The sequence below is a fragment of the Ovis aries genome, chromosome 2 (genome assembly GCF_016772045.2).
Source record: "Ovis aries strain OAR_USU_Benz2616 breed Rambouillet chromosome 2, ARS-UI_Ramb_v3.0, whole genome shotgun sequence".
Lineage (NCBI taxonomy): Eukaryota > Metazoa > Chordata > Mammalia > Artiodactyla > Bovidae > Ovis > Ovis aries.
Genome location: NC_056055.1, coordinates 103,184,377 through 103,203,343, shown reverse-complemented (window position 1 = coordinate 103,203,343; position 18,967 = coordinate 103,184,377). Strand labels below are relative to the sequence as shown.

At 42.9% G+C, this 18,967-nt stretch overlaps 1 protein-coding gene across 7 annotated transcripts in view; it reads right to left on the bottom strand.

The window, feature by feature from the left end:
• The window catches only part of EXTL3 (exostosin like glycosyltransferase 3), a 131,750-nt gene that overhangs the window by 8,472 nt on the left and 104,311 nt on the right, over window positions 1-18,967 (bottom strand). For 6 of the 7 annotated variants that reach the window (XM_060409568.1, XM_060409567.1, XM_027964606.2 and 3 more), the window contains 3 exons: window positions 16,003-16,130; window positions 9,573-9,717; window positions 4,795-4,923 (listed from right to left, as the gene is read on the bottom strand). In XM_060409568.1, the coding sequence (XP_060265551.1) occupies window positions 4,795-4,923; window positions 9,573-9,717; window positions 16,003-16,130 (402 nt within the window). Of the gene's footprint in view, window positions 1-4,794; window positions 4,924-6,710; window positions 8,289-9,572; window positions 9,718-16,002; window positions 16,131-18,967 lie in introns of those variants that run through there. The other variant, XM_060409570.1, reaches the window with a different exon arrangement.

Genomic DNA, 18,967 nt, shown 5'->3' with positions numbered 1-18,967 from the left:
TCCAACCAGTCCATTCTAAAGGAGATCAGTCCTGGGTGTTCATTGGAAGGACTGATTCTAAAGCTGAAACTCCAATACTTTGGCCACTTCATGCAAAGAGTTGACTCATTTGAAAAGACTCTGATGCTGGGAGGATTGGGGGCAGGAGGAGAAGGGGACAACAGAGGATGAGATGGCTGGATGGCATCACCAACTCGATGGACGTGAGTCTGAGTGAACTCCGGAAGTTGGTGATGGACAGGGAGGCCTGGGATGCTGCGATTCATGGGGTCGCAAAGAGTCGGACACAACTGAGCGACTGAACTGAACTGAACCAAGCCTTATCTTACTACTGACTTCAACAGGGACCTTCTAAACTTCCACAGTTAAGTGTAATACTATTTGCTATAGTATTCCTGCAGTTAATGTTGCGCGTTTTGCTTAGTCGTGTCCGACTCTTTGTGACCCCGTGGACTGTAGCCCACCTGGCTCCTCTGTCCATGGGATTCTCCAGGCAAGAATACTGGAGTGGGTTGCCATTCCCTTCTCCAGGGCATCTCCCCGGCCCAGGTATCTAACCCCAGTCTAACACACTGCAGGAGCCACCAGAGAAGGCCCCATTCAGTCAATAAATTCTGGAAATTCTCATACTGTACTTTCAAGACTGCCCCTCCCAGCTCTCGAGTCTTCCCTTTCTGGCACTGTGTTAGATTTTACAGCCTTCACATCTCTTCATCTTCCTTATTTTCCGTCTCTTTGTGTCTCCATAATACCTTCTCAGAAATGTATTCACATTATTCACACATAGTCTACTAGGTCATTAACTTTCTCTTCAGCTGTCTTATCCCATTGACAAAGACTGTCATTTTAATAACTATAATTTTCATTCCCACTAGTTCTATTTAGGTTTTCTAAATCTGCATGTTCTATTTTCTTTCTGAATATATTTTTTCCTGAATAATTTTAAAATTATTATTACTATGATAAACTGAGAAAACGATTAAAATGGGATGGCCCATCCTGTTAATTCCAGCTGAAGAATACTCACCACCCACAGCCAGTATTAGCAATCAGAAGTCCAGCTCCTAGAGTTGAAACTAAGGAGTGATCATGACCACAGGCCAGGGCGCCCAGCACACTCACACCAGAGATAAAACTCTGAAGGAGTCATGACCCCCAGGGGTCCCTTCACAGGACTCCACCATCCGCTTCCCGCACCCTCCCACTCCTGGCAGTTCTCTAGACATCTTCCAGGTTACAGACAACAGCACGTCACTTACTACTCTCCCCAGCAGCTTCGACTGCAGCAGGAGACGGATGTCAAGGGCTTAGAGAAGGAAGGCTGTGATCAAACCACATCCGTGTCCAGTATTCCACTCTGTTCTCCCTGCACCTCATCTCAGACGCCAGCACTCAAGGGGAGAGTCTCTTAACCTGCAAATGACTCCACTCTAGCACAAAAAGGTATTTATACTGCTTTTATAAGGCATTTTCTCCTTATATATGTTCCTTTTATAAAGGTATTTTCACTGAAGCAGTGGTTTCCAAATAAATGTTTTTAATCATGCAACCCACTACTAAAAAAATGGTGTGATTGCAACCCCAGTACACTTATTAAAAAAAAAAAAATCTATATATAGGAACTTTCCTGGTGGTCCAGTGGCTACATAATATACATAGAGAGAGAGCTGGGAAAAAACTGAGGGCAAGAGGAGAAGGGGTCAACAGAGGATGAGACGGTTGGATGGCATCACGGACTCAATGGACATGAGTTTGAGGAAACTCAGGAAGACAGTAAGGGGCAGAAAAGCCTAGTGTGCTGGAGTTCATGGGGTCACAAAGAGCTGGACGTGACTGAGGGACTAAGCAACCACTCTATATATACGTGTGTGTGTGTATAACATACTAAAACATACAAAAAATTAAGAAGAATAAAGTCAGTCGTATAAAGTGAAGTTTGAACACTTACTAAAGCAACATCATGGATTATATTTTACACAGGAAAAGTTCAAGTAATTTAGTCTAAGGAAAGTTCTGCTTAGTAATGGTACGGAAAGTCCTTAATAGATGTTGAGAACTTACTCAGCATTAATATTAAGACATTTACTTATGCATCCTCTCTCTATTTCCTCATCCCATAAGCCATCTCCACTTGTCTTCTCAATGCTTTATGAGGTTTTCATCCTTTATTCTGAATGAAGTCTACTGACATTCTAGATCTCTCCTCTTCAAAAAATTAATAGCACATTATTCAAAGCAACAAGATGAAATTAACTCTGTGTGGTTTATTTAGTCAATATTGTCGAGATATTAACATACTGAAAGAATACAGCTATCACCTAAAACAGTCATGCCTTCCTAATTATAACAAGGGAGGGGGCAGTGAAAATTTGAAGTATTTAAAGCAAAAAAAAAAAATTACTAATTTATAATATTAAATAGTATATATACCTGATAAAGTTAGGTAAATTAATGAAAATACTGAGTTCAAACTGGTTCTATAATATGAAGTGAATAACTGGACCCAGAATTTGAAGACAGGCTCAACTTACTGAGCCTCTGCCTTTAAAAAGTCATTCTAATTTCTCCAGTTTTCACTTTTGTGGCTCAGTCGCTAAGTCATATCTGACTTTCTGCGATGCCACGCTGCCCTGTCCTTCACTATCCCCCCGGGTTTGCTCAGATTTATGTCCACTGAGTCGGTAATGCTATCTAACCATCTCATCCTCTGCAGCCCCCTTCTCTCTTTGCCTTCAATCTTTGTCAGCGTCAGGGCCTTTCCACTGAATCGGATCAGGTAGCCAAAGAATCATGTATACCATAGCAAATTATTTCCACCTCACTCTACACTGGAGAGATGTTTAACCAATGAAACATTGGCCTAATAACACACAAACATGCTTCCAAGAGGATGAAAAATTCACCATGTCTGTGAGTGCTTAACGTGACTGAGGGTATTATTAGGTACCTAATCACTCAGATACTTTAAATTTTCATGAATAATGTCTTATGATCTACTAGGGAGTTATAATTAGAAAGCAAACATCTGGCTGGAGTCCTGTCCCTGGTTACACTAGAAAGGATAAATAAGGAACAGAAAAGTACACCAGTCACTAATTTCTTTATAAGACCTTTGCCTCCCTTCCTTAGAATTCACAAAGAAGTATGCTTTTTTATCATTTACTATCAGATCTACCACAGTACCTGGAAAATGTTATTTTATATAAAAATACTATCATCGTTCAGAGTTTTAAAAAAAAAACACACACACACACAATTTGGTGCATTATTTTGCTAATTATTCTTCTCTTACGAGGCTTTAGCAGAAGGCTGAAGAATCTGAGAAACTATGGGGTAACCAGGAGTTAAGTTACAACCCTGAGCCACACTTGGCAAAAGGCTGGAATGGGTGTGAATGAACGCACAAAGCCCCAAGTGCTTCTCTATTTGTCTGTTACGCTTTGTTGCTGGAATCAGCATTCTCTAGCTACCACTCTTGCTTATCACTAAAGATACAGTTTGACCATCATTATTTGTACACCTAGTGGCGACTCAGTCTAGAACTTACATTCAAAATGTACAATAAGAAGAATGAAATACACACCAAATTATTATTTGCTCATGGCCCTAATGATATCCACGAAGTTAAAACTATTTTAGAATATTAAATAATATGACTTTTTGATGATGATACAGGGACATCAGGTGTGCATCCAGAACATGCAGCACTGGCGGAGCATAGTCATAGATTCTGTTAATCGGCACCGCCAGACTCTCCAGTGCTAACTGTCACAAGGCCTTCACCACAGCCCTCACCAGGAGAGCTCCCACCTGTCTGAGCCTACAATGACGACAGAGACAGTGGCGGGACCAGTCTTTATGTGCACCAAGTATGAAACTGCTAATAGTCTGGTCAGATCTAGTCACCAACTCTAAGACAGAGAAAGAACTCAAACTTCTACAATGTGGGGGGTACTTTTGTTTTGTATAAACACCTTATAAAGAACTTATGTGCCAGGCGCTATTCTTAGAGTTTTACACACCTTAACTCAGAAATCCTCACATTTTGGGTGCCAAGGACACATCACCTCCCATTCTGGTTTGGCAATCTGGGGAAGCCTGTGGACCCTCCTCAGAATGCTTTTAGACACGTACAATGTAAGAAGTTACAAAGGAAATGGCAGAGGATGAGATGGTTAGACAGCATCACTGACTCAATGGACATGAATCTGAGCGAACTCTGGGAGACGGCGGAGAACAGAGAAGCTTGGTGTGCGGCAGGCCAGGGGGTCGCAAAGAATCAGACACGACCTAAGGACTGAACAGCAACAAAGGGAACAGGGAATACTGAAACACAGAGATACATGTGCTCTTTTAAAAGTAACACAATCTAGGGAAAAGTTAGTAACTGCATAATTTCAAAGAAGTGAGGAAAGTTAACAGTACTTCACAGTAAACGTAATGTGATATGAAAATATCTGAGTTCTGGTGAAAAATCAGTAACCACCAGTCCTCTTATGAATTACAGCCTGGTTTATAACTGATAAAAAGGATAAATTCCAATTCAAGATCAGTGAAAATTAAAGATGTAACATTTCCCCATTCAAATTCCAATCACTGATTTCTATCCATTTACAAAACCTGAGGAAGTGAAGACCCTCATTAAACCCTGAAGTGATCCTATTTGGCTGGTGGCCTCATCATCCCGTTTTACAGATGAGGACTCTGAAGTACGGTGAGTTACGCACCGCACGACTGCAGAGTAAGTGAGCTGGGTACACATGCACCCCAGTCCTGTGCACGGCGGGGCCCTACCTTGATGGGGGGTTTCCGAGTGATGTGGGAGACGAGGAAGTTCATGGCGATGTCCTCACAGTTGATGTATTCATCCACCATATCTCGGATGGCCTGGGGCATCACGTAAGAATACAGGTAGGCATAATACTGCCGGGTAGAAACAGAGGCACATACTGTGTTAGAGGCCACAGTTCCTTGCCTTTCAGCAAAAATACGCACAGGGCTGCTAGGAAGCATGTTGCGGGGGAGGCTGGGTGTGGCAACCTGCAGGAAGCGCCACTGGCATTTAGGGAGGCGGGCCCAGGGATGCTGAACACCTGCAAGGCAGATCTTCCGCACTGAAGAATTAGCCCATCCAAACTGCCATTATCACCCTCTTTGAGAATCAAACCTTCATGCAGTCTCCTTGGTACCACAGTGATTCTGCAACAACATAAACATCTATCAAATTCGGCTGGACACTCGTTCAGCTGAAAAACGTTCTCTCTGACAAAGCAAGTTACGGTAAGCGAGGGGTAAAGTCCGGTTATCTTCTCAGACCTCACTAAGTCACTGAGTAATGAGATGGCAGATCCTGCAACGCCTCACTTCTCAGTCTGGGCACAGGCTAGCCCTGCCCGAAGCCACCCTCATCCCTGGCCCACACTGTTCAGTCTCCTGATCAGCCTCCCTGCCGCCTTCTTGCTCCCTCCAGTCCATCCTCAGCACAGCAGAGCAATCGTGTTAACACACGGGCCTCCTTCACTCCAAACCCCTCAGTGGCTTCTCATCTCACTCAGATTAAGCCTAAATTCTTAAAATGTCCCACAAGGCCCACAGGTGTGCACTGGCTCATACCCAGCAATGAATGTCAACTGCTGAACTTTCAGGGATTTTAGGAATTTTGTGACCTTGTTATGAAAAACAGCCATTATTAAAAATAGAATTACACGTACTTAAAATTAAAGGGCTTCCCTGGTGGCTCAGCAGTGAAGAATCTGCCTGCCAATGCAGAAGATGCGGATTCTACCCCCGGGTTGGGAAGATCCCCTGGAGAAGGAAATAGCGGCCCACTCCAGTATTCTTGCCTGGAGAATCGCATGGACAGAAGAGCCTGGCAGGCTACAGTCCATGAGGTCATAGAGTCAGACACGACTCAGTGACTAGATGACAACTGAAAACTAAATACATTATATTAAAAGCCATTAAATACCTAAGCTCATCACTTATTTAACTAGTTAACAGTTATAATTATTTATTACTTTTACCATCATTTTTTTTTTTAACTTTTTGGTTGCGCTGCAAGGCATGCAGGATCCTAGTTCCCTGACAAAGGATGGGAGCCCTCACGTCCCCTGCAGAGTTCTAACCACTGGACCCCCAGCGAAATCCCACATTTACTGTCACCTTGAGGCTGTTCATGCCTGTTATAACTGTCTGGTGAAAGTACTAGGTGACTTGCATCTAACTGCTCATCTCTTCCAAAAGCCATGTTCAGTGACTCATGTTGTTAACCTGAACTCAGTCATGGCAAGAATATTTACACCACAGAAGTGAACAAACGCCATAAAACACACCAAATGGTAACCGAGATCTGTTGCAATATGCTGATGATGAATGAACAGGTGAGGTGTCCAATAAAACTGACTTATGTATCTTTTTACCTTAAATGGTAGAGTCTATATAGCAAAACAACCATAAAATTTTTGAACCAAACAGTGGTTTGCTGGTCATCTTGTGACAGAATACTTAAGAGATGGTGAACTTAAAAGATGAATTATACACCTTTCTTTTACGAAGACGGGTTGACCCTTTAACTGGCCACTGCCTATCATTAGCATGCTAATGAGAATATTTATTAATTTAAATCCATATCTTTATCAAGGGAAACATGACATTATAAGAAAAAAGAACTGACTTAAAAGTATATGGTGAAAGCATTATGAAAACAAATATTTAGAAGTATTTCTACTATTATATTATTTTTATGCCAAAAATAATTTTTAAAATACAGAAAAACTTTGTAATCTGTTTAAACATCTTCTTAAAGTTTCAGTGAATTTAGAACCGACTCTAAAATATAAAATGCAATTTCTGCTCATTAGTTTGCTTAAGAAAACTGAATGGCCCCATAGAAGATGAAAATTCAACAGTCTCAACAAAATGCTACCAAATTGGTAGATAAGCATCCAGACTCTGGAAGCAGGGCAATACGGTGTTTCTTCCGGGGACAGTGATTAAAACAAAGTAGTAGAAACGTGCTTCATTTAGAAACAGACCAAGTTAGAAACAGAACGCTGACCTGCCAGTACACAAAATGTCAAATCAAGATTTTCAAAAATAATAACACATGTTCAGCCATATTGCCTTCACTGAAATTTAAGAATTTAGTGAGACTGTTATTTTGAAACTGTTTCACCGTTATCTCAACCATATAAAAATTTCTGTAAGTATGGTAGTATAGTACACTGTACTATAGTACAGTATAGTATACTGTAATTTATACATACATATACTTGTGAGGTATCAGAAGTTTTTACTGATAGGGTCTTATAATAAAAAGAAAAGATAACTTGATTGCTCTAAACTAGGGGAGACCAACTTAGTTTCTTCCAAAGGCCAAACAAGGAAGCTTTTTGGGGAAAAGTTCAGTTTGAAGTACTAGGGAGAAATACAGGAATATCCTGAAGATAAATTTACAAGTAAAGCTCTCAAGCAAAGGCAAGGCTGGAAATCACCAACTTACGGACACTAAAAAAAAGCCACAAGAGCTTGAGAGGACGTAAGGAGAACACAAAAGAAGAGCACCAGGCAATTATACATAAACTAGATAACCAACAAGCACCTACTGTGGGGCACAGGTGACTCTAGTCAGTGTTCTGTAATAGCCGCTATGGGAAAAGGATGTGAAAAAGAATAGCTACATGTATGACACGTGTAACTGAATCACTTTGCTGCGCACCTGGAACTAACGCAACACTGGAGATCAGCCACACTCCAATATAAAATAAGAATCAAATTTTAAAAAAGAAAAGCGCTAGACAGAAGTAGAACCCTGTTAAGAAGTGAAGTCACTCAGTCGTGTCCGACTCGTTGCAACCCCATGGACTGAAGCCTACCGGGCTCCTCCGTCCATGGGATTTTCCAGGCAAGAGTACTGGAGTGGAGTGCCATTTCCTTCTCCGGGTCTCCTGCACTGTAGGCAGACGCTTTGCCGTTTGAGTCACCAGGGAAGAAGTATAATGCTTCAATAATTATAGGGAGACAGGGTCCCGGCTGGGTTGTTCAGGAGAGCACAGAGTAGAGGTCAGGATGCTGGGCCAGGTGGTAACGTCTTTGCTGACCGTGAAGGGATGACTTAGGAGGTCGGCAGATGGAGCAACAAGGCAGATGACGATGAATCTCAAATGCGATTTCACATGACAAGTGAGAAGCAATCGTCAAGAAGGGTCACCAGTGAGCAGTGGGAATGGCTCGCTCTCCCTGGCTCCAGGGCACAAGTGTGGGGAAACGGACAGTCTCAGTCACGGTCCCTGGAAGGAACACAGGAACAGGCTGAAGGGGAAGCACTGTCCTCAGGGAAGAGTCAGGCTTCAGCCAGATCAAGGAGACAGAGCAGGTATTCTGTGAAGTGCGGGTACAGGCAGTTTGGCCATCCCAGAACAGGGGCTCTTCACAGCCCAGAGAGAGGGCCTGGGAGGGAAGGTATGGAGCAGCCCCATCTGTCATTTTTAATTTTCTAGTAGCCACAGTTTTAAGAAATAAAAAGAAACAGTAAAATTAATTAGTACCATATTTTAATTTAACCCAGTGTATCCAAAATAATTGCACTTTATAAAATAATTGCACATACAATCATTCCCTATTGGCTCAGATGGTAAAGAATCTGCCTGCAATGCAGGAGAAATGGGTTCGATCCCTGGGTCGGAAAGATCCCCTAGAGAAGGATACCCACTCCAGTATTCTTGCCTGGAGAATTCCATGGACAGAGGAGCCTGGCAGGCTACAGTCCATGGGATGGCAAAGAGTCGATACAGGTGAGCAACGAACACTCACTCACCCAACATACAATCAATATAAAAAACTAGTAATGAGATAGTCTACACTCTTTCTTTCATGCTAAGTTTTCAAAGTCTGGTACGTACAATACTTTACACTGAGAGCACATCTCAGCACTGACCAGTCACGTTTCAAGCGCTCAGCAGCCACATGTGCCCAAGGGGTATTTTACAGAACAGATGAGATGGAGAGAGAAGCTGAGTCAGGAGCAAGAAAACAGAACAGTTTCGCAACAACAGTACAAGCGAGGAGTAATGACTGGAAGAGTCTGCATCCTAAATACTCAACAAAAATCAGGACGTGAAGCAGCGTGAAAATTAAAAGCTCTAGGGAATAAAACAGAACCTGCAGAGCCGGAATGGACAGAAGCTTGCAGTGGGGCCTGGGACGGAGGTGGCTGAACCAGGAGAGGGCCAGATTCAGCCTTTTGTTGGCCAGGCCATGTCTGGAATGGCTGTGGGGAAACTGGAAAATGTTTTGCCCCAGTGCTCTCAGCTTTACAGAGGGAGAGCCAATGCTCAGGAAGGTAAACTGGTTTTCTAATGGCCAGTGCGGCGGCCTTCCCATCCCGACTTCATTCGAGAGCTGCTATGATCATCTTGATCACTGTCATTAAAGATGGCAGTACTGTAATTCTAGCAAGCAAGGGACATGTAAAAAGCATTAGGAGAGTTATCTTTATTTAAAGCAAGCATTTCACTGCCACACAAAGGCTCAACTCTGACCGAGTCATGCCAACCCTACCGGCCCTGTCTTACCTTGTGGAAGAAGGCAGCACCTGTCAGCACCATGGACAGCTCACAGGAGTAGTTGGAGTTGTAGAGCCAGGCCTGATGAGGGAGGTCCCACGCGTGGTAGCGGCCAGGGAAACCCACAATGCGGTCCCGTGCTTCTCTCCACACCCTCAAAAGACACAAGCATACGCACACACCTGAGCGCAAAGCTCTACGGTTGTCAGAAACGTGCAAAATTACTGCCTCTATTTTGCAGGATCTCTCTTTTTGAGCCGTTACTTCTTTTTTCTTTTTAATTTTATATACCAAATCAATCACAAACCAAACAGAATAAAAAACAAAGTATCATCCATAGTTTCCTTAATAAGCACCTGCTTATCAATCCTCTAACTTATTAATGTTGGTGGCCAGCATCTCTCCAGCCCTTGCATAAAGAACAAGCTGGAGAAACACGGAAAGGCTCTAAGGAGTCTAAGGCATTTAAAGGTCTCCAGGATGGGGTAAGTACAACAATCTGCTAAGAAGCAGGAAGAAGATTATTTTTATATCTATTTCTTTTTAATATTATTTAATTTCTTAGGCTTTAGTTTTAAAGATTATAACATACTAGTATGGTAGGACGTGTACATAATTTATGTACATTGTACAGTATACCTAACTCCTCTTTTACTGAGTGACCCCGATTTAACCACAGGAGACTGCTGCCTAGAGTTGGGTGCAACAGTCTATAATTCTGATTGGAGCAGAGCTGAGGTGGAAACCTGTACCATGAAAAGCAGTGGTCTACAGAACCGTACAAATGAAAGACTTCGTAAATGTAAGAAATAAGTTGGGAATGTTTCCAGGATAAACTTTTCTAACATCTCCAAATTTACCTTACCTCTAGGTAAGGTACAACAAATAAAATCAGTTTCATAGGCTGAAATCCACAGTCCTGCAGAAGTGCTTCAGGTTTACCATAAAAAAGGATCCATCACCTCCTCCCTCCACCTCACTCCAACAGAGATTCAAACTGCCTAACAAAGTCCCTCATCACCCACGAACCCTCAGCTCCTAAAGCACACAAGATTTCATTTCAAGAGTCCCTCTCCTGTTAAGTTTGAAAGCAACTAACCTAGTCCAGTGGGCTTTCCAGGTGGTTCAGCAGTAAAGAATCCACCTGTCAATGCAGGAGATACAGGAGATGAGGGTCCAATATCTAGGCTGGGAAGATGCCTGGAGAAGGAAATGGCTATCCCCGCCAGTATTCTTGCCTGAGAAATCCCAGGGCAGAGGGGCCTGGCAGGCTTAGTCCACGGGGTCACAAAGAGTTGCACACGACTGATGATGCACACACAGACACACACATACACACAGTCTAGCCCAGAAGATGAGAAATTACAACTTATATCACAGCACAGCAGCCGTCTAGATGGGCGTTTCGCCACATCCCACCAAACCCCTACCTCTATCCTCGTTTACCTCCTAACACAGACTTCCAAACACTCACCTAAAAAGCTATGTTTTAATAATATATTTTGACAGTTACAGAATATAAGGATTGTTAATAAATACCAACAGCATATCCGAAGGCTATTATCAATACTCCTAAAAATACTGATCCCTTCAAATGCCTCCAGGAACAGAAACCTACCTTCCAGTCCATGATCCCTCACTGTAAAACTTACACTTTTGCTTTTTAAAAAGAAAGTTTATTGAGATATAAATCACACAAAAGACTCACTTGTTTAAAAGTGTATGACTCGCTGGGTTTAGTATTTAATATATTCACAAAGCTATGCAACCATCACCGGTTCAGAATATTCTCATAACCTGTTAATCAAAGAAACCCCACAACCACTAGCAGTGTACAGTCATTCCCCATCCACCCCCAACCCCCAGTCTCCCATGGCAACCACTAATCTGCCTTGTGTCTCCGTGGCTCTGCTTGTTGCAGACATTTCACACACACGGACTCACATGGTACACGAGCTTTCGTGACTGGCCTGTTTTACTTAGCCTGTTTTCATGTTGTAGCACGTGTCAGCACGTCAGTCCTTTCTGTTGCCAAGTAATATTCCACTGTGCGGATATACCACTGTTTGTTTATCCATTCATCAGCTGAAGGACATTCTGATTGTTTATACTTCTCTTGTTTTAGCTTTTTTGACAACTGATTTTTCTTTGGTGTGTGGCAAAACACACATAACATGAAATTTACCATTTTAATTATTTTCAAGTATACAGTTCAATGGCATTAAGTATTTTCCCACTGTTAAATGATCATCACAATCATTTATCTCCAGAATGTTTCCATCTCTCCAACCTAAAACCCGACCCATTAAACATTAACTTGGCATTCTTGCCTTCCTTTAGTCCCAGGCCCCGGCCATTCTACTTCGTCCCTATGAACTTGACTACTGTGAGTGCCTCGTATAAGCTGAGTCATGTTTACACTTCCTGACTCTTATAAATAATGCTGCTATGAACAGTCATGGACGGTTTTTGTACAGATACGTCTTTTCAGTTCTCTTGGGTCTCTTTATCCATCCCTTAAAAACATACTATTTCCTTCTTTGCTACATAAGCTGAAGTCAGCCAAGATCCACATTACCTTTCGCCAGAGGGACAGTTTCTATGGAGGTATTTATTTATTCATTCTAAACCAAAGTACAGCTGATTTACAATTTTTAGGTTCACAGCAAACTGACCAAGTTATATATATTATTTTTCAGGCTCTTTTCCATTAAAGGTTATTATAAGATATTGAATATAGCTCCCTGTGCTACACAGCAGGCCCTAATTATCTATTTCATATACGTGTGTGTGAGTCACTCAGCCACGTACAAGCTCTGCGAAATGACACATGCATAGTAGTGTGTATCTTTTAATCCCAAATTCCTAAATTTAGCCCTCCCCCATTTTCCCCTTTGGAACCATTAAGTTTGTTTCCTATGTCTCAGTCTATTTCTGTTTCGTAAATAAGTTCACTTGCATCATCTTTTCAGATTCCACATATAAGTGATATCATGTGATATTTGACTTTCCCTAAGTTTCTTCTCTTAGGGTGATAACCTCTAGGCCCATCCATGTTGCTGTAAATGGCATTATTTCATTCTTTTTATGGCTGGGAAACATTCCGCGGCATCTACACGCCACATCTTCTTTATCCATTCATCTGCTGATGCCAGCATTTAGGCCGCTTCCACGTCTCAACTACTGTGAACAGTGCCGCAATGAACGTCAGAATGCATGTATCCTTTCGCAAAGGGAACCCTCCTACACTCTTGGTGGAAATGTCAATTGGTACAGCCACTATGGAGAACAGCATGGAGGTTCCTTAAAAAACTAAAAACAGAGTTATCATATAATCCAACAATCCCATCTCTAGCATACATATGGAAAAGGTGAAAACTCTAATTCAAAAGCAAAGTTTTTAGATCAAAGGATGCCCAAACAAATGAGAAAATACTCAGGGTAATAGAAGATTTGGAAGTAGAGTCAGAGATAATTCACTTGTCTTATAACCAGAGACTAAACCTCAAATTTCTAAGAAACTCTTAACCACTTGAAAATAAAAAGGCAAAGGGTCTGAGCAGACATTTCTCCAAAGAAGATAAACAGATGGTCACTGAGCACATGGAAAGATGCTCAGTACCGTCAGTTATAAGGCTTCCCATTATTCTCTCACCACTCGGAAATCTGGTGACAAACGGAAAAGATAAAAAATCTTTCTAAATCAGCAACCACAGAAGATAGCAAACACCAGTTATCTTAACAAGCTTCAAACTCATCAAAGCAGGACTGCTTATCTAATCATTCTCAGGATCTAGCGCTGATCGGCAATCCTCCTGTTAACACCCCATGACTCTGTCCACAGCCTCCAGTCCCTCAGGAGGCTCTCAAGTTCATCACGCTGTATCGGAAACACCCCACCTTCCCGTCCCTCCCCCGTCACCATCAATAACAACAACTGTGATGGCAAAGGCCCCTTTCTGCTATCATCACATGGCTTTTTTTCCTTTCATAAAATCAAGGCAAGAGAGCTGGTTACTTATTATTATGGTAATGTGAAATCCAGTGGGATTTTCACAACTGCTAACAACAGATTCTCGCCTCAATAACATAGTGGTAGGAGGAGGTCAGAGGAAATGAGAGGCTGGGTGAGGGAGAGGAAGAACTTTGTCAGAAATGTGGCAGGTAACCACACATGGACTTAAGACAAGCACAGTAGTAAAGCTGCTGCTCCTTTCAAGCATCTGCACTCACCCACCTAAAGCGGCCAGGCTCTCAGTGCCCGAAACAAAAGCACAGAGAAAAGAGTTCTCCAACCTGGGTCTATACTTCGTTTGAACAAGATCCCCAAGGATATCTACTCCAGTGCTTCCCAAACTATGTGGCGAAGAAGTAATTTTCCCGGGGCTTGTTTGTGCTTTTGTAAAAATACAATAAAAATGAATTGCATGGTTTCTTAAATATAACACCAAAAGGACATGTAACCAAAGAAAACCTAGACAAACTGGACTTCGTTAAAATGAAAAGTTTTGTGCTTTGAAGGACACCATCAAGAATATGAAAAGACAACCCACAGAATAAGAGGAAAAAACTACAAATCATTATCCCTGATAAGGGACTTGTACCTAGAATAGACAAAGAACTCGGACAACTCAAAAATAAAAAGACAAACCAGTCATGTACACACTGCTATATTTAAAACAGAAAACTGACAAAGACCTACTGTACAGCAGGGACCTCTGCTCAACGTAATGTGCTAGCCTGGATGGGAGGGGACTCTGGGGAAGAATGGATACACATATTACACAGCTGAGTCCCTTTGCTGTTCACCTGAAACTCCTACAACGTTAACAGGCTATATCCCACTACAAAATAAAAAGTCTAAAGTTTAAAAAAAAACAGACAACCCAAATAACAAACAGCAAAGTATCTAAATAGACATTTCTTCAAAAAAGATATATAAGTTATTCCTAAACACATGAAAAGATGAGCAATATCCTAAGTCATTAGGGAAAATGCAAATTAAAACTACACTGAAATACCACTTTGCACCCAGCAGGAGGGCTATAAATAAAAAGCAGAAAATATCAAGTGTCGACAAAGACACAGAGAAATCGGAACCCTCATTCGCTGCTGGTGCAATATAAAATGGTGCAGCTACTCTGGAAAACAGGCTGGGAGTTCTTCAAAATGTCAAACCAAGAGTTACCATATGATCCAATAACTCCACTCCAAGGTATGTATCTATAAACAGTCATATAAAAAAGCATGTGCATGAATGTTCACAGCAGGATTCACAATAGCAAAGAAGCAGAAACAACCCAAGTGTCAAAAAATGGACAAATAAAATGTGTGTGTGTATGCTCAGTCGGGTCCAACTCTCTGCAACGTAGCCTGCCAGCTCCTCTGTCCGTGGGATTTCCCAGGCAGGAACAGCGGAGTTGGTTGCTATTTCTTTCTCCAGGGAATTTTAACCCAGGGGTAGAATCTACTTCTCCTGCACTGGTGAGCACAATCTCTACCACTGAGCCACCTGGGAGTCAGCAAAATGTGTCCATCCGCACAGAATGAAGCACTGACAGGTGCCACAAGACAGATGGACTCGGAAAACACTATGATAAGAGAAAGAAACCAGTTACCAAGGAGCACATATTATACGGTACCATTTCCATGGGATGTCTGCAACAGATAAATTCACAGAGAAACTAAGTACCTTAATGGTTGCCAATGGTTTAGAGGAGCTGGAGAAACACAGAGACTGACTGCTAATGGGTGCAAGATTTCTTCTGATGGTCATGAAGGTTTCTAGACAGATTACAGGGACAGCTGCACAACCCTGTAAATACTCCAAGAGCCGCTGAATGGGACACTTAAATGAGTGAGCTGTGTGACGTATGAATTACCGTCAATGTTTCTCAAAAACGAATTACAAGAAAAATCCTCACACTTGGATGTCATGGTAAATGTCAAGTTATTTAAAGGCTTCTAAGTATCTACCCTCAGTTCCTGATCTTACCTCACTCTGTCCATGAGTCAGCGCCAGGACGGGACACACTCTGAGTGGCCCTGATCTACTCTGTTCTCTTATCTGTACTGTTCCTTCAAGGTGAGATATGTAAGTCCTGAGGCTTCCCAGGTGGCGCTAGTGGTAAAGAACCTTCCTGCCAATGCAGGAGACGTAAGAGATGAGGGTTCAATCCCTGGGTCAAGAAGATCCCCTGGAGAAGGGAATGGCAACCCACTCCACTAATCTTGCCTGACAATCCCATGGACAGAGGAGCCTGGCAGGCTACGGTCCCTGGGGTGGCACAGAGTCAGACACGGCTGAAGTGACTTAGCACACAACATGTTTCAGTTACTACCAGCTATGAAATTCATTTGGCTGCCTCATCCAGGATTTGAGTTAGTTTCCTGTCACTTGCCAACAAAAGCGTTTCTTGATTAAAAATCAGCTCCTCACCGAAACCCAAACATGATTTCATCATGGCGGAGGTGAGCATCATCATCAATAGACAGGATGGCCTCTGTCTCGATTTCATTCCATGGCAGGAATCGGTTGTTCAGACTGTTCTTCTCAGTACGAACCACCTGTAAAGAGAAAAGAAAAACACTGATGATCAGTGCTGTACTGCAGAATGCAAAAGCAAGGCTGTCTTTAGGTCAAAGGAGATCGTGGCTAAATATACTGAAGTGAAGAAGAGCTAAAGAGCCTCTTGTTCCAATATTCATTGGAAGGACTGATGCTGAAGGTCCAATACTTTGGCCACTTGATGTGAAGAACCGACTCATTGGAAAAGACCCTGATGCTGGGAAGATTGAAGGCAGGAGGAGAAGGGGGCAACAGAGGATGAGATGGTTAGACACAGCATCACTGATTCAGTTAACATGAACTTGAGCAAACTCTGAGCGATACCGAAGAGAGTGGAGCCTGGCATGCTGTGGTTCACGGGGTCCCGAAGAGTTGCACACGATTCAGAGATGGAATAACAGCAACAGCAAAACCAAACTGTAAAACCTAGCATACCTCTTACAGGAATAAAAACCACCTTATAACTCAGCAAATTCATAAAGACTTCACACTGTAAGCTTTATTCATTTGCTAACTAACTTTCCTGGGAAACAAGCTAAAGCTGAGCATTATTTTCAGTATGCAACAGACACGGTTTAGGGATATTAAAAATAACTTTCCCAAGAGAACACAAAGTGGCAGAGCAGAACTGAGGCTATGATCCTCAGCTGTGGAATTCCCTTGAAACCCAACTCAGAACTCCCTGGAGCCTGTGTCCTTTCTGAGTCCCGATTAAAGCCCCTTCTTTTTGCCCTAAAACAACAAAGGCAAGCCCGTCCAGTTGGGGTTAATTCCTTTGCTTCTGCAACTGCTACCTGCATCACGGACTACACCTACAAGAGCTTTTTCTTTCCAGGTGAACCTGACTCAGTAAAAGTAAGAGCTCTGTGTCCAGAGAATTTCCAAATTCAAAGGATCTCTACCCCCAGTGACTGACATAGGCAAAGCTGCTATTTCTTCCCGAAACAAAGACGCCGTGCTCAATCGCAAGAGCTGCGTTATGGTTCTTAAACTTATTTAAATGTGCCTCCCTGGGGGGCTTCCCCAGTGGACTTCCCTGGTGGCTCAGACAGTAAAGCATCTGTCTACAATGCAGCAGACCCAGGTTCAATCCCTGGGTTGGGAAGATCTCCTGGAGAAGGAAATGGCAACCCACTCCAGTATTCTTGCCTGGAAAACCCCATGGACAGAGGAGCTTGGTGGGCCACAGTTCATGGGGTCACAAAGAGTCAGACATGACTGAGCGACTTCACTTTCACTGTTTTTCTTTCAAATGTGCCTCAGATAGTAGCTACTACTGGTAGTAGCTTTCTTATTCACTTTGACTCTGAAACTCAAACAAGGATGAACAGACTCGAGTACTCTGATAGCTCCTTTAATTTTATGGTTTCTATACCAATTAATTCATTGACTAACTAGTGAGGACTCATTTTATTCTCAAAAGCCAGAAACAAAGAGAACGTCTTGAGTAACCATCTTTTTCGACAGCTGGGAAGGGACACCCTTCTTGCAATGGGACACCTGTACCGAGGCTCACCTCTCCATAACGTGATGACTATAATTTTACCCAGGGTCTAAAAGCTGAGTGTGTTTGTTCGTTGGTTGGTCACTTTGTGCAGCATGTGGGATCTCAGTTCCCTGAGCAGGAGCTGAACCCACGGCCTCTGCCCTGGGAGCCCAGAATCTCAGCCACTGGACCACAGGGACGTCCCTGTGAATGGTTTTAAAGGCTCTCCCATGACCTTGTGAGCACCGTCTCTTCAGCTTAAAATCCTCTCTCTCCTGTTCCTCCACCCCAACTATGCTGCCCCTGAATACCCGGCTCAGATGCCTCCTCGATCACCAACCTTGTCAAAAGTACTAATAATCACTTCTTCTATGTTCTTAAAGCAGAGACCTCACATTTCAACTAATTCACTCCAGCACACTTAGAATCCAATTAGTGCAGAGCCAGAAGGGCCTCAGAGATCAGTCAACTTTTTACTTTGCACGTGGACAACAGGCCCCTCACAGAGCTAGACTCCTAACTCACGCCTCCTAACTCCAAATCAGTCTTTTTCTGGTAAACTTAGGTTAAACTTGTAAGTCTCATCTAGCTAAGGCCCCATGAAAAGTGCATTATTAATTTGTGTACTATCAAGAAATAAAAATGCTGCCAAATAAGAAAAATATGAAAACATGGTTCATCATTTAGAATGTTTACTCTAGTAAAGAGCTTTTAAAAATTCTGGCTCAGTCCCCAAGGAGTCCCTACCAAGTCAGCACAGGGGAAACTGGTAGCAGATGCGCTGCGGCCAACGGCAGACGTCAGGGCAAAGCAAAAGACCCCGAAACCCATCTTGCCCTACAGCACGTCTCAACAAGATGAAAATCTCCGTGCTCACAGCCTGGACCTCCCTAGCTTGGGTTCAGCAGTGACAGAGCAAGGGCACTGACGCCCAGGTCCGGAGAAAGAGAGGACCGAGCAGGGGTAGGCGGCCAGGGGCTCAACCCCCGGGAAGGGGGAGGGTGGCCACGGAGCAGGGGTCAACTGCCAACATCCAGCGACGGTAAAATGCCATCTGAGGCTTAAGACACACCCAATTTCAGAGATGTGGAAATGTAAAGTAACGCCCACCCTGGGTCAGTGGACCTTGGCAGTTCCACACTGTAACGCCTGCCCCCACAATCTACCCTGGGATCTTTCACGTTACTTTCCAAGCGCACCCAGCATTCACTCAACACAGAACGGCAATGCTGCCAGTTCAGCGGAACAGAGCTTTCCCTCAACCCTACCAGGGAATACACACAGCTTAAAACGAAGAAAACAATCGGTAAAGCATCCGGTTACTGAATGTTCAATTGTAGGTCACCAATT